The sequence below is a fragment of the Sorex fumeus genome, unplaced genomic scaffold, assembly GCF_029834395.1.
Source record: "Sorex fumeus unplaced genomic scaffold, SorFum_2.1 ptg000032l, whole genome shotgun sequence".
NCBI lineage: Eukaryota > Metazoa > Chordata > Mammalia > Eulipotyphla > Soricidae > Sorex > Sorex fumeus.
In genome coordinates this window covers 9,909,091-9,925,590 of record NW_026606089.1, presented here as the reverse complement: position 1 = coordinate 9,925,590, position 16,500 = coordinate 9,909,091, and the positions used below count along the sequence as shown (strand labels likewise).

General features: G+C 44.6%; 1 protein-coding gene across 4 annotated transcripts in view; it reads right to left on the bottom strand.

The window, feature by feature from the left end:
- PRR14L (proline rich 14 like) overlaps positions 1 to 16,500 on the bottom strand; it is a 79,627-nt gene that overhangs the window by 27,809 nt on the left and 35,318 nt on the right. For 3 of the 4 annotated variants that reach the window (XM_056116468.1, XM_056116467.1, XM_056116469.1), the window contains 4 exons: positions 4,414 to 9,529; positions 2,814 to 2,885; positions 2,010 to 2,181; positions 1,238 to 1,344 (listed from right to left, as the gene is read on the bottom strand). The exons of the other annotated variant lie outside the window; for it this stretch is intronic. In XM_056116468.1, coding sequence (XP_055972443.1) covers positions 1,238 to 1,344; positions 2,010 to 2,181; positions 2,814 to 2,885; positions 4,414 to 9,529 — 5,467 coding nt within the window. The remainder of the gene's footprint in view (positions 1 to 1,237; positions 1,345 to 2,009; positions 2,182 to 2,813; positions 2,886 to 4,413; positions 9,530 to 16,500) is intronic. 4 annotated transcript variants of the gene reach the window in all.

The window sequence follows — 16,500 nt, the reverse complement described above, 5'->3', positions numbered from 1 at the left end:
GTTTCTAATAAACATTTAGTAAAAGGCAATGATTCTGGTAAAATGTAAAATGCAATTATAATTCTGCTCAGAATACTACAATTACATTATTCTCAAATTGTCATTTCTGTTATAAAATTCTCCTATGATGAACTGGCTAGTGTTAAAATGTCTAGGTCTGTGGGCCTGGAGTAATAGTACAGTGGGCTAGTGTGCTTGTGTTGCAGGTGTATGACCCAGGTTTGATCCCTGGCATGTCATAAGAGTTCCTTGAGCCCTTCCAGGACTGATCCCTGAGCATAGAGGCAAAAGTAAGCCCTGAAACCTGACAGCTGTAGCCCCAAAACCTTAATTAATTAAACACCTAGGTCCAGGTGGGTACTTTCAAGCTGACAGTTAAACGAGTACTCAGGTCACGATTAATTACAAGGAGCTTAGTTTCATTTGTGCTGGGGGCGACACCCAGTGATGCTCAGAGGTCATTTCTGGCTCACACTCAGGAATTACTCCTGGCAGTGCTCGAGGGACTATATGGGATAACAGGGACTGAACCCAGGTCAGCCACATGCAAGGCAAATGCCCGCCCTGCTGTACTATCACTCTGGCTCTCATGTAAGATTTTTTTTGTCTAACACCTTAGCATGACTGAGGTGGTGTGCTGCCATCCAAGCTTCACGATGCCTCCCAAAGATGACAAGAAAAAGAAAAATGCTGGAAAGCTGACCAAAAAAGACAAAGACCCAACGATCAATGAAGAAAAGGAAGAAGTGGTCCAGAGGCAAAGTTTGGGATCCAATACCAAAATATTTAACCCCCACAATACTTGTTTTTCTCCTGCCTCTCCCCCTCCCTTCTTCATTCCTGGGACTGAACCCAGTGCTTCATATGTGTTAGGCAAACATTCTTCTGTTGAGCTGTATCCTGGACCCCTAGCACATGTTTCTTTACCAAAGAGACTCACCTAAATCTGGGAGAGAAAACAGCAACGCTTACCACCGGTCAGTGGCACTGGAGGATAAACCAAGGTTACATATGCACAGGATAGTACAGTATGTAGCAAAGTGAGCTCAATCAAAATAATTAAAAAAGCATTAAAATGATAACGCACATTACGTTTTTAGCCACATAAATACTCATTTTAGAGATATTCCTGAAAACGAAATGAACAGTTCAGAATATGTACCATTTTAAGAGGTCACAGAACTCAAACAGTTTTCTACAGCAGAGAGCCAAGCTTGTATTAAGAGAAGGGGCTCACCTTTTAGGTCGAGGAAGGCCCATCGGGGTAAGGTTAGGGTCTGGCTTAGGGATGGTTTTCCGGATGCGAATCTGTGATACTTTCTTTGGCCTCTTCTCTGGCTCGGCCTATTTCAAAGGGTTAAAAAGAAAGATGGTCAAGTTCTAAGACATCTGAACTACGTAAAATTCCTTCCCTTGACACTCAAGATAATGCTTCCTCTGTTCAAAGACCACTCTAGGAAGAGGTTTATGACAAAGCTTGCCTTTATGGGATTGCACTTTCAGCTCCGATACAGAGGTTATCAATATAGTCTTTAAGTTTTAGAGACAGTAGTAAACTTGAGGAACATCATCATTTATCGTGTCTAAACGTATGAAGCAGCATTTCGGTCCAATTCTACAAATACTGGTAAATAAAAGAATCTGAAAAGGGGGCTAGAGAGATAGTACAGGGGGAAAGACACTTGCCTTGCATGAGGTCTATTCTGGTTCGATCCCTGGCACCACATATGGTCCCCCAAGCACCGCTAGGAGTGACCCCTGTGTATACAACCAGGAGTAAGCTGGGTGTGGCGCACCAAAACAAAACAAAACAAAAAACCTGTAAAACAATGCAGATGAAGAGACCCAGGATATCCTCTGGTGGTCTAATAGGTTAATAGCCTTGGTATTCCAGTACTAAGCTAAAGCAAAAGGTGTTAAGCAAACCCCAGGGTCACTTCTGTAAGCAGGGTGGTCTGTAGTCACCAATGGACACCTCTAACCGGGCCCCACCAGCACTTCTCAGTTACCTCTTTCTGCTCCGGAGGGGTGCTCTGTGGCCGGGGGCATGCTGCTTTCACCCCATCCAGCTCATCAAGCTCAGGAACCTGGAACTCAGAGGCTGAAAGCAGGAGTTTGCTGACAGTCGAGTCTGTTACCAAGCAAGACTTTGGTACCAAGGCAGGGAATGGAGACTCTAACCTAGGATCATGGACACAAAACCAGGGAAGAGAAATGAAACGGATTCCCTTTCGAGCCCTGCACATCCAACTCAACGTCCAGACCGGAGGTGGAGCTGCTGCTTCTCTCCTGCAATAGCATTTCCAGTCACCTGCTGTGAGTCACTTGGGGATAGTCTGTGTCAGCACATGCAAATAACCGCTAGGGTGGACAATCCATTACAGGGGAAGTGATTCTATCAAGAGAAAGTAATGGCACTGGGGGAGTGGAGAAAAAAGACAAGGTGAACTGGATGAAATTGGGCAGGGAAGCTGACAAGAGATCAAGAGAAGCTGGCAGCAGAGGGGCAGCAGAATGAACTGACCAGTGATTTGGATTCCTTTCCTCATGTGAAATCAATTACACATTCCTAGCCACTACATGGAATATACAACACATGTGAATCTCATATCAAGCTCAAAAAGAGTAAGAGGTTTGAATCATCCAAATGTGACTCATGCCACCTATTCGTGTACTCACTGGTATGCACATGTGCCTGCATGCATGCACGCACGTGCGCGCGCGCACATACACACACACACACACACACACACACACACACACACACACACATGCTGCTAGGACTCCTGTGACAGGTGCACCTAGATGCTTACCTCATCTGACTGCCGCTGGTGTTGAAAGTAACTTCCATGCCTGGAAGAGGCACATATGGTAACATGGTGTGGCTGAAGTGAAGCAAAATTAGAAAAGCAGTAAGTTAACAGGGAAGAGCAGGAAGGTATCTGATGCTGTTGCAGGTATTGATACCTGATACTCAACTAGAACCCTCAGAAGACAAGAGATGTCAGTCACTAACGAGAGTTTTGTTCTGGGTCTGTTTTCTCTTCAACACTTCTGGTCTCTTGAATCTTGGTGCCCTCCAAGACATACAATTCACATTTCTGTGCCCATCACTAGAAGGGAGAGGCAGGGCAACAAGATTTTTTTTTCTCTGTATTTAAACAGAAAAAAGATAGGATCTGTAAGCTTTTATTTTTTTAGAGGAAACAATACTATTAACCATGCTTCGAGACATTACTGTGCAATGTGGGAAAGTTTTTTGCACTTTTCAAAGTCAAGTCTGCAATCCAATATGGCTTATTTTACACGGTGTTTGTATGATGACTACGTAATCCAGACCCTTTTGGGGTTAACCAAAATTTGATGATTAAGAAAAATGGGGATAATCCAGATTTCTTAGTGTTTAGCACCAACTCTTGATTACCAACGAAAGCAAAGGGAGACAGGGAGGAATAGTAGAAAAGGAGCTGATCAAATCAGAAGTCAGAAGACATTAGTCTGGTTCAGGCAAAAGAAGAACCAGTCGAGTGATCTGGGTTAGGAAAAAAATCGGTATCTCAGGCTCGTGTTCTAAAAGGGCATAAACTTAACAACTTGACTGCTCATTACTTAATTATTTTATAGTCAAAGATGGATCGGATATACGATGGTGGTCGCTATCCTACCCAGATTTGCATTCAATACATTCTATGACATTCTCAATGGGAATATCACCTAAGTAATACTATAAGAGAATGTATTCCTCTTGTTACCTGACAGAGCTGTGAGGACATGGAAGAGATGAAAAAATGTGATGGTTTGCAGAGTAAAAGAGACAGGGCAAAGAATGGCAGCTGACCCCAGTGTCAGATTCCTGGTACCACATAGGGTCTGAGCCAGAAGTGATCCCTATATGCACAGCCAGGAGTCAGCCCTGAGTCTATCAGGTCTGGCACCAAAAAAGAACAAAACTAAGTTGGGGGCTGGTGAGATAGCAGAGCAAGTAAGATGCTTACCTTGCACACGGGTCAACCCAAAACCCCACATGGGGGTGCTCTATCAGGTGTGAGCCCTGAGATCAGAACCGGGAGTAAGCCAGGTGTAGAGGGAAAACTACCTGGCAAGGTATCAGAAAATGGAAATACAAAGGCTCCAACCAGTTGGGTATTTCCAGCAGTGCCTCTCAAATCTCCCTGGTAACATTAGGCAAAGAATATTTGGAAGAATGGGAACAAGTTTGGAGAGAGAGAGTGCAGGAGTTAAGGTGCTCGCCTGGCATATATGGTTGATCCTGGTTCGATCCCCCACATGGTCCCAGAGCACCACCTGAATGACCCTTAAGCACAGAGCCAAGAGTAACCCCTGAGCACCAATGGGTGCGACCCAACCAATGCCCCAGCCCCAGAATCAGAAGGAGAAAGGAATACTGTTTACCTGCTTGTGGTGCTCAGAGGTGGCTGCTCCTCACTGTGAGTGGAATGGAGAGAAGAAATTTTGAAGGGGCAGGAAGAAGGTCCATGCTGGCTCCAAATGGACAGCACTCGGCCCACGGAGTAGGGCAGAGAACAGAAGATCTTGTCGGCGATGGAGGCAGGAGACCTTAACCCTTTCAAGCCCTGTGTAAACTGGGTCATGAAGAGCCTCTGCACAGTAGGCATGTGGTTGGAGAAGTTCCGTTTCTTTGTCCAGATTCGGTAACATCCAGGGGAACAAAGTGCTAGCAGTGTATGAAGGCCCAGGACAGAGCAGCCTGCTCTGGTCTGCACGATGGCAGCGCCCCCGCAGTCCGGGAGAGGCACCGGAGGCTGTGGAGGGGCCCGGGCAAGTGACTGACTGAGGAGGGCAGGACCGTCCCTGAACGAGGCCATGCCAGGGAAACTGTGAGACAGAAAGAAAGAGAAGGCCCACTTGGGAGGTTGAGGCGGGCAGCAGGGGCCCCCCCGTAAGGCGAGCCTTGCCGGCGCGCAGTGCTCAGGGAAAGTCCTTGGGGACTCTGTTAGGCACTGAGAGCCTGATTTCACGGGAAAGGATGCCGGAAAGATTTCAGAACCAAACAGCACTGCTGGCATCTTGTTGCTCAAATGGACGAAGTTCAGCTTGATGGTTTCGAGCGAATAAAGAGTCCAGGGCTTACTGTGTGGCGTCTTATCCCACCCGCTAGCTGCCAAATGTGGATTCAGCTGCACTGTACTAGAAGAAAACCCGTCCAGGAGCCTGGTGTATCTGAATCGCTTGCAGCTTTTGGCCACCGGAAGAAGTTCTGAGGAACACCGCTGGGACCTCAGTTGCTGCGCCGTGGAGGCCGGGGCCAGTTTGGAGGCAAGGATGGACAGCTTGCGGAGTAAGGCTGAGTCTTTGGTAGGCTTCACATTCAGGCTCCTCAAAGAGTGGCACGGAGATACTTTCTGCTTTGGTATGTGGCGAACTCTGCTCCTGGAGGTGACTTTTTCAGGTTCCAACGGTGTGGGCACAGAGGCGAACTGTGAACTAAGAAATCGGTGTGCTTTTGTGGGGATGCTTTCGGAGGAACTCTTTAAGAAGGCAGCACTTCTGATTTTGCTTATTTTTCTCCCCATGTTGACTTGCTCCTGGCCGAAAGCTTTCTTACACGTTCGATGGGGCTGCTTCTTTACGGGAAGAACGCCTTTCCTGTGTGAAGTGTTCCCAAAGGCACCGTGTACTTTGTCACGCCCAGCAGCAGCGGGGTCTTGTGCTTTCTGGGGGTCGGCACGAGGAGCTGTGCACAATTCAATCCTCTTTTTCACTGCGTGATGCGCACTTTCTTCTCTGGGGCCTTTCAATTTCTGTTGCTGTACAGCACTGGCACCCTGGACCAGTTTTGCGGGGGCGATTTCTTTCGCCATGGCAACCTCCTCGTCGCCATGCTTCGGGAGGCTCTCATTCTGCACCTCTGCCAACACATTAGATGAGCTGCACTGTTCCAGGATCGTGGGTGCTTCTGTTGGATGTGTGTCCTCCTCCTCCTCCTCCTTCTGCACCACGTCGTCCCAAACCCTCTGGCTTTGGTGTTCTCTGGCAACGCCAAGCACCCTCTGCGATTTAGTATGGGCCCGAGGAATCTCACTTGCAACATTTCCACCACGATTACCTTCTCGGGTAACCATCCCAGCTTCCTCCCCAGCAGTCTGCTGGTCCAGTGAGTCCCTCTGATCTTCAGTTTCTTTTCCGTGCCCAGTAGCTTCTGTCTCCATCGTCACAGGCAGACCTTTCCCACTCATGCCTCTGTGGTTGCCTTCCTCTGGCTGACTTCTATCCCTCAGTGTTCCGTCCTCCCTCTTAGGCACAGCTGTACAGACACTGACGTGTGCACAAAGCTGTTTGCCCTCTTTTGGCTTAACATAACCTTCCAGGCTAGTTTCTTCACAATTAAAATCAGTTTCTGAGTTCTCTTCAGAAGACAGAGGCATCCCAATGGATTTCAACTGCCCGGGGGGTACAGAGTTCTCATCTTGGCACCTAGAAGCTGTCAGGTCTCTTGAGGAAACTGCAAAGGTGTTTTCCTTGTCAAACTCAGAATTTACTTCGTGACTTGATCCTTCGATCTTTCTTTGCTTTTTTCTCCGAGATGAGCCTTTAACTTGTGGGCCATGATGAATATGATTCAAAGACACATTAACTCTATCCAATATTCTTACATTTGGTTCATGATCTGCAACAGACTGTATATCACCAGACCGTACATCACGGGCACAAGATTCCGGACACACTTTTTTTCCACAGTCTTTTAACAACCTGCACACTTTCTCACCACATGATTTTTTAACTTCGGAAGATTTCACTGTAAAGAAAGCCACGCCTGGAAACTCTGAATCTTTAACTCCCATCACAGCAGCACTGGGCCCTCCTCTCTCAGACAGCGTGCCTCTCGAGGTTTCACATAAGGTCAGTCTATCTTGCTTTTCACCACCATCTAGGGCACCACATTCTATTATACTCAGGAATCCTTCTAGAGGCTTATCATTACAGTCTGTGTAGACAACATCTACTGTACCGTCTGTGGCCGCCTCACTGTCAGGAACACTTTCCAAGGTGCCTTTCTTTGGACTACCACAAGACAGAGAAGTGTTACTGCCTGAATGGATGCGATCCTTTTGACTGTGGCTTCCCTTTCTGCTAAGCTCTGTGGTGGTCTCTCTCTGGTCACTACCTTGTGTCTCTTTAACTGATTTATCTTCATTGCTGTATACAATCTTTTGGTTATTCTGGTAATCGAGGCCTTCATCTTGACTCTTCTGATCTAGAGTCGGGACTTCTGGGTTCATGTTTTTAAAACTGGAGAGCATAATAGCAGAAGACTGGTTCAACAATGTTCCAGGACTTGGAATGGTTACAGACTGGTTCTGTTCTTCAGGGGCACAGTCAGACATGTTATCCTTACAAAACACTGTCTCTTTGGATATATTCCGTTCCTCCCCTTCTAGCCCTTCTTCACTAAGCTGGTGACTGCTGGTGTGAATGGTCTTGTTTGAAGCTTCACTATTTGACATGCCAGCTGCGGGCTTGTTTCTGATCTTATCTCCTAGAAAGCTGTCTTTAGTTTCCTTATCATCAAGATCACTTTCTTTTGGTGTATCACCCACTCTGTGGATGCTACTTTCCATTAAGCCTTCTCTTCCTGGGGAGTGATCACTGTGCCGAAACGCATTTTCATACTTGTCTGCCAAAGAATTTTCCACTCTGGGAGTGATCTGGCTGGACCCAGAGGCAGCACAAACAGAACACATGATCTCTTCTGGTGCATTTTTTCCCACACAATGGCAGTTCAAGAGATCCTGAGACTGAACACTCTGACATTCCACAATAAAGGTGTCTTGAGGAAAGCCAGCAGCTGCTTCTCTACCTGAAAGCGGTCTGGAATGCAGCTCTTCTGTTCCTGAACCCACCCTTTCCCTCTTCTTTTCTTGGCTTCCCAGTCTGATATTTAAGGTGAGACTGTTTGAAGAGGCACCATATGTTTTGTCACCTGCTGGAGAGATCTCTTTCACTTCCGTCTTCATGGGAATGGTCTGGGTATCAGCAATGGTGTCTACTCCATCCTTGAATGGAGGGCGATGGCTCTGCAGAGAGTTCTTGCTTGTTGCTAGTGGAATTTCTTCATTAGCTGGCAACTTCTCAGAGTCTGGAGAATTAAGGGACACTTGATTTATAACACATTCATTTTCTATTTTGTTAACAACTAGTTCCTTAGTAGAAGGAAGTTCATTTATCTCACAGGCAATGCTCTGGCTCTGTGGAATATTGTCCTGTGAAGTCTGTACATTTTTTCCTGACTCAGACTGGAAACCAAATTCAGGGGATGATGACAACTGAGCAGTATCATTCTCCGGTTTTGCTAACTCATTCACTGGCCTTATCGGGTCCTCAGGCACTAAATTCACAAGGGATTTTCTTTCAATCAGAAATTCATTTAACTGGGTGCTGCTGTCCAGATTAAGTTGAGACTCTCTAACTAAAGTACGAGAGTCTTTACTATAATTTTTTTCACTTAACATTTTGGGCTTCATCGTGGTCGTCTGTTTTGGCTCTTCAATCAGCATCAAAGAGGAAACAATGTTCTCTTCCGAGTCTTGGCCTGGATGGCTCATATTAGCAAAAGTTTTTATATGGTCCTCATGGTTTGTTAAGCTACCCTGACTATCTAACGTGATTTCCCCATCTTTTTTATTAAACATTATTTCCGTGGTTTCAGTAAAAGAACTGTGTAGTGAAGAACCAGAGTTGTCTGTCTGGACACTGCCTTGTCTACAACAATTATTCTGGGCATTTTCTTTTGGAAAGTCAATAGTCTCTTTGTCACCAAAACAACAATCACTAGTATATTCTTCTGGTTCCCTGACACTAATAAGAAAGACTTCCCCTGGAGTTTTCCTCCTGGAATCCAAAAACTGTTCATTATTGTCCTCTTGAGAAGCCAAGTTCTTGCTTTGATCTGTTTTTTCTGCAGATCTCTTTAGCGAACTATCACTTCCAAAATTACATTTTTCTAAAAATACTGTTCTAGATTTTGGATCAGACAAACTTGATGTGACAAATGCAACTTTGGAATTTTCTTCTAAGGGTTCTACAATCGCTACAGTTCTCATGTTTTCGGGATGGTCTTGTGTAGAACTGTGTCGCTCACTGCGGTGTTGGTGATTGTCATCTGCTTCACAGACAGAGTTTGATTTAAACAACTCTTCCTTCCCATTGTCCACTTTGGAAATGGCGCTGTTCCCTGGTAATAATGACAACCAAGAAAGACAAGTTTTTAATTCTTCACATTCTTTGTTTTTAAGAGTTGCTTCTGTTAATCCTGGATCCACAAAGTTAGTTAAAGGCTCTAGGGAATTTAATGTGCTGATTTCTGAAACATCACCACTGGTCATGATTTTGTCTACTCCTGGGTAGTCGATGCACCCAGCTGAAAGAACTTTACTCACATTGCCATTCTGGTGTCCATTATTATTTGTTTTAGTACCACTGTCCTTCATACCTTGTACTTCTTCAGTAGACTTAAGCAGAGTTCCCGTTGTAACCTGAACAATTCCTTCTGCACAAGAGAAATGAACCCCAAATCAGTTTGTAATCACACACACAGAAATTATTTACTTTACCTTCAAGAATTAAATCCTGCAACCAACAACAACAAAAGAATTAAAGAGAATTATGAGGTTAATACAATATTACTGATTTTGTTGTTCTCTTTAAAATGAGAGTTAGCCAGAGAAATGGTACAGGGGTGAAGGTGTCTGCCTGCACGCAGTGATCCAGCTTGTTCCTTGCAACACATATGGTCCCCTAAGTACCACCAGAAGTTATCCTTTAAGCATAGAGCCAAGAGTAAGCTGTGAGCATCACAAGCTGTGGCCCACTCCCCTCACCCCACCCCCAAAAAGAGAAACAAAAGTCTATCTGACAGAAACAGGCAATTTTAAACAAATGAATTTTTCTAAATGTTACTTAAATATACTTATTTAACTAGACAATTAAAGACAACATGTAGAGATATGTGCCTAATCAGGCTCAAGAATTTGCTATTCTGGGGGCTGGTATATGATTTGGTGATGTATGTTTTGCATGCAGAAGACCTGGGTTTGATCCCCAACACCTTGGTGGAGGTGGGTGAGTTTCCATCCTGAACATTAAAATAGAAACAGAAGTTTAGATTTAGATTTCTAGATTACCATGACTTGAATAGGTGATGAAAAAAGGCCAGAGATGAAACCACCTTTGAAAAAGAATGACAATTATTATGCAAAAGAGATTAATCTATAAGTAGAATTATTAGACTTAAACCCTAATTACTGCAATAGCTACGTCTCTACAAGCTTGGTCATGAGTGGGTATTTTATTAAAGCTGAGTGACAGGGATAAAGGGATTTGGCACACTCGCCACTTCTGAATAAATTTTAAAAATTTTCCATCATGTAGCATTAAAGAAGCAAAAAATCTAAGCAGAATGTAAGTGCAATTCATGAAAAAGTTTTATTATTATATAGCTTCTAAAGATCTCCAAGTTTGTTATTTACAAAGAAATACTCAGCCTCTTTTTCGGGATACAAACTCAAAGCTACACACACACACACACACACAAGTGCATATATATCCATAAATGTACACAACAGAATACCTGTAAGAACCCACAAGGAAATTATTGGTATGTAATAGCATTCAATAAACATTTGTAGACTTAATGAATACGGTTAAAGAAAACCAACAAATGTTATTAAGAACATTTTCCTGGGCTTCTCTGTCCATTTTTTAAGAAGCAAGGAGAGGGGCTGGAGAGATAGTGACTGACCTGGCTGGGTTTAATCCCCAGCGAACCATCTGAGCTGCGCCAGGAGTGATTCCTGAGTACAGAGCCAGGAGTAAGCCCTGAGATTCATCAGGTGTGGCATGTCCCTCCCCCCGACTCCCTAGAAGAAGCAAGTAGAGCAGCAATCACTAGAGCTGGAGTGACATGATACCAGAGTAACCTGGGTTTTGTGATATTACTTACCTCTATGGATCTCAGTGTCATCCTTTGAAAAAAAAATAAATAAAAGAGAAGCAGACTTACCTCAGTGTACTGTGAGGATTAAATTAAGTAAAACATGTAAAACACCACTTGGTATAGTGCCTGGCATTTAAAGGAAAGGTGTCTTTCCTTTACTCTGCTTTCTGATTCTTATTTTACTGGACCTGGGAATAGTTAAAATGATAAACTTAATAACCACGCTAGAACAGAGTTTAAGGCTATTCGGAGCAAACAGAAGATGAATAAGGTTCCATAAGCCTACAGAAAGACCAAGCGTTGACAGAGGCAGCCTGAAAATCCTAGTGCCCCATACAATATTTCACTTTAATTGTAGCCAACTTCCCATATCCCAACAATTCTACCTATTCTAGAATTGCTACCATGACTTTCTAGGCATCGGTGCTCTAACTGGTTATTCTCTCTCCACTAAACACCTCAGTCTTCGTGAAACCACCCCTGACTATAAATGGGCCTCCCCTCCATGTTCCAGCACAGGCCCATTTGTATTCCTCATTAGAACTACTCGGGAAAACTACCTCTTCATCCATCTCCAAACTGTTTGTACTGAACAAGGCTCTTAAGCCGAGATTCTCTCTCGGAGCTCCTTCCTGGTGGAAGAACATCTGATCTCCAGTTAGACAAGGATCCTGGGATGGGGTCAGACCAACAGTTCAGTGGGGAGGGCACTGGCCTTGCACACAGCTCACCCGAGTTCTATCTCCAGAATCCCATATGATCCCCTGAGCACAGCTAGGACTGACTCCTGAATGCAGAGCCAGGAATAAGCCCTGAGCATCACTGAGTATGGCCTTCCCCACCACCCTGAAAAGAAAGAAAGAAAGAAAGAGAGAGAGAGAGAGAATGAACCCTGGAGAGAAGGCAGAGCAAGAGCTATTTCCTGGGCAAAGGAAGGAAAGAGGAACTATCTAAAGCTTGAAAACATGGTGATATCTTCAAGCATTCTTAATCATATTCGTTTTTCATTTGGGGGGCTACATCTGGCAGGATCCAGGTGCCACTCCTGGTTCTGTGCTCAGAGGTCACTTCCAGCAGTGCTGAGAGATAATGTGCTATCAAGGGATCAAAGCATATAAGAGGCCAATAATGGAAGGGGTCACAGAAATAGTCCACTGAGCTGTGTGCATGCAAAATATACTTTGCATGTGGGCAGCCCAGATCCCCAAAGAACCAGAAGGAGCAAACCCTGAGCTTTCTGCAGCCCTGAGCAGTAATGGATACGGGACACCCCTCCCACCAAGACAACTAACTGTAAAAACTAAAACCGTAACATTCTTAGAAGCAAACAAAGAAGAAGGACAGAGAGATGGCTCAAAGTGCAGAATGCTTTGCATGAGGGAGGCACAGGTTCAATTCCCAGCGACTGCTGGGAGAAATCTCAAGCACAGACCTGGGAGTGCTCCCTCCTCCCCCACCCAAGTACAAAACAAGAAAACACAAGAATATAGCTTTTTGAATAAATATTTTTTTTATAAATAATGTTAACTTTTCATGATTTCAGGTTAGGTAAAGTAAAGTAAAGTAAAGTAAAGTAAAGTAAAGTAAAGGCCCTCCCGTTGATCATCGATTTGCTCAAGCAGGCCCAGTAACGTCTCCATCGGAGACTTTGTTGTTACTGTGTCTGGCATATCGAATACTCTCGGTAGCTTGCCGGGCTCTCCGAGAGGGGCGGAGGAATCGAACTTGGGTCAGCCATGTTGGCTGCATGCAAGGCAGACGCCCTACCCACTGTGCTATCGCTCCAGCCCCAGGTTAGGTAATGATTACTTAAAAAAAAAAAAAAGAAAAAGAATGCAATTGAGAATACTTTAACGCTAGAGTTCGCCAAAACCAAAACTTTGTTTTTGCTTTTGGGCCACACCTAGCAATGCTCTGGGGACCAGCGCTCTGGTGCTAGGGATTGTACCCAGTGCAGTCATATGCAAGGCAAGTAACTTACCCACTGTACTATCTCGCTAGCCCCTTTCAAATGAAGACTTTTTTGGGGCAAGGGAGATAGTTCAAAAGACTGGAGTGCATGTTTGGTATTCTGACACCCAGAGGCCTTGGATTTAATCCCTGGTTCCACTTGGTAGCCCTAGGCATTGCTGGTGTAACCCCAAAAGGAAAATAACCCATCCCCTAAAACAATGAAAACCTTTGTTTTCTAAGAAGTCCGGGATTCAATCCCTATAATTGCCAAAACAAAACAGTAAATATAAGTTTTCTACTAATAATTCAATAATACAGATTAAAAACGAAGGATCAGAAAGGTAGAACAACAGGTAAGGCACTTGTCTTGCATGCAGCTAACAAAGGTTAGATTCCCCAGTACCATGCAGGATCCCAGAGCACTGCTGAGAAGTGATTCCTGAGCACCGCCAGGTGTGGCCCCCCCCCAAACCAACAAAAATACATAAAAATAAGGCAGCGAAGAGCCTGGTAGTATAACATGGGACCGAAGAATACTTACCTTACAAACAAATGGTCCAAGTTTAAATCCCCTGAGCACAATCCTGGCAAGCAATTTGTAGCTGCACCATAACATGTGTGTGTAAGCACCACAAAAGGAGTATGGAATCCAGCGAGCACCACAATTAAAAATATGTGCACGTGCATTGCCAGGAAGTGACTCTGATGACCCTGAAGCGACCACCCCACAAATACCGCAAGGCAACTGTTCCTCAACTGAGTGTTAAAACACTGCCACCGGATGATGTGTGTCACCTGGGGCAGCACCACAGCTTCCAATGTGTGAGCACCACAGTCACGCATGTGTGCAGCCCATCATCCCAGGAAGAACAACAAAGACAACATGGAAAGGAAGGGGGCGTGGGGGTAAAAGAGCAGCGGGCCAAGTCTCCACCCTTACGTACAGGCAGTAGAGAGCATCTTCCTGCTGAAGAGTAGGAGACAGGGGACAGTGGAGTACCCTGAAAGTGAAGATAGAACAGGGTGGAGCATGCTTGCCTTGCATGTGGCTGATCCCAGTTCAATTCCTAGCCCTATCAGCACACACGGTCCCCCAAGCATCAACAGGGGTCACACATGAGCACAGAAGCCAGAAATAGCCCCTTACATGAGTACCTCCCAAACCCTGAAAAACTTCACATTTATGTTAAGTGGCTGATCTGATGTGGCAAGTATGGCTCTTTACCAGGGTTATTTTCATCCCCCAGCCCACCACCTCAGACTTATGAGAAAAGCAATAAGCAAACAAACCCCAGAGAACAGCATTCAAGAATGCCAAACCTATAGTACTCAAGACTAACTCTCAAGGCTCCCCCCCCCCCAAAAAAAAAGTGGGAGAAACTGTCATAGTCGAGAGGAGTCACGAGGAAATAAAGGTAATGTGGCATCCTGGATGGTCTCCTAGAACAGAGAAGGAAATCAGGTAAAAACAAAAGAAATCTGAATAAACACAGACTTTTAAAAATAATATATATTTGGGGAGAAAAAGAGTAATATATATATTTGGGGGCCAGAGAGACAGTACAAAGAATAGGATGCTTGCCTTGCATGTGGCTGCCCTGATATCAATCCCAGCACCCCACATGGTCCCCTGAACCCTGCCAGGAATGATCCCAGAGCACAGATTCAGGTTTAAGCTCAATATGTCCCTCCAACACCCCCCCCAAAAAAAAATCAATAAAGACAAAAGTAAATTGGTGGTTGGAAGAGACTGCAGGGGTTAAGGAGGACCAGGGTGGTGTTGGAGAGAATACATGCTTAAAAAACACTTGCCTTACATGTAGCGACCCCGATTCAGATCCCTGGCACCACCTCTGGTTCCCCCAACACTGCCAGGGGTCACTCCTATACTGAGCACAGAGCCAGATATAGCATGAGACTTGCTGAGTGTGCCCCAACCCCACTTTGTTTTTAAAGTGGAGTGAGAAATAACTGCTAATAGATATATGGGAAGGCTGCATAACTCTCAAAACTCAAAAAATTGATTAACTAAATTGATTAACTGACTTTTATGTTTGTGCACCACATCTCCATAGAACTATTTTAAAAACCTTATACTCCAACTGAGAGCACCAGATTGGGGGGTGAAGAGCAGGAGGACCGAAGGGGACTCAGGGGCATGGCGCTTGGTGGTTGTGAGGTGACTGTGCATAATACGAATGTCGATGCTTCTGTTAACACAAAACCTGAACTATAAAACAAAAGCAGGGGCCACAGTGATAATACAGGGATGAATGCTTATCTTGCACGCCACCGACCCTATTCAATTCCTGTCATCACAAGTACCAGGAGTGATCCCTGCTGAGCACAGAGCCAGGGGTAGAGCCCTGAGCACAGAGAAGGGCCCAAAACAAAAACAGACCCCAGAAAACAAAAAATTTAATAGTTCAATTATAAGTATCTCCAGAAAACCTTTTTTTTTTGGGGGGGGGGGAGGGAGGACATTTATCGCTAATCAATCTTAATCTGAGGCAGACAAGTTGAAAGTTGACAAAGATTCAAGGACACTTCAGCAAAACCTTTCAACCAATGAAAAATTTAAGTGGCACAGAGCTGGAAATGATCTCTGAGTAATACTAAGTGTGACCCCAAAACAAAAGAAGCAAAAAAGGGCTGGAGAGGCAGTAAAGGGGTTAAAGCGCTTGCCCTGAACAAAGCCTGTCTTGGCACCATGTATGACCCCTGAGCACCAGTAGGAGTAAGCCCTGAGTACTGCCAGGTGTAGTCCAAAAATCAAAATAAATCAACCAAAATGACCCAAATCCAATTCACACCATGTACACACATTATTTTTAAAAAGTGAAATTTAGCTCCAGAGAGACAGTATAGCAGATAAGCGGCTTGCCTTGCAAATGGCCAAGCTGGTACAATCCCCAGCACTTCACATAGTCCTCCGAGCCCTGCCAGGAGTGATCCCTGTGCACAGGGCTAGGTGGTCAAACAAACAAACAAGAATTAAAAGAAAAAGGAGATCCCATTCTATTGGGGCCTGAGCGATAGCAGAGCGTGTAGGGTGCTTGTCTTGTATGCTGTCAACTTGGGATTGATCCCTGGTGTCCCATGGTACCCCAAACCCTGCCAGGATCCCTGAGCACTGTTGGGTGTGACCCAACCCCCGCCTCACCCCAAAATGTGAAATTTATCAGGAGCTGAAAAAAATGGTAGAGCATCAAGGTGTTTGGTTGATCACCCGCACCCCCACAGCTGGAAGTGTACCCTCCAAAGAAAACAAAACCAAAGTGAATTGTATACAAACCAATAAGAAATTCAACTCTCCAAATGTCTAGACTTCTTCCTCAATAGTATCTATTAAATGGGTATGATACAGGCTGGTTTTTGAACATTCTATCCCCCCAAATATAAATTAAAAGAGGATAATGACATGATTAGGTAACACAAAACAGGAAAAGTTCATTTCAACTATGAAGAAATCAATTAACCCTATTAATCTAAAAGCAGTTAGGCTTCCAAGGCTTTATTTACATACTTTGTTGAATTCACCCACATAACAGAAATACAGGTCTTCAAAGGAT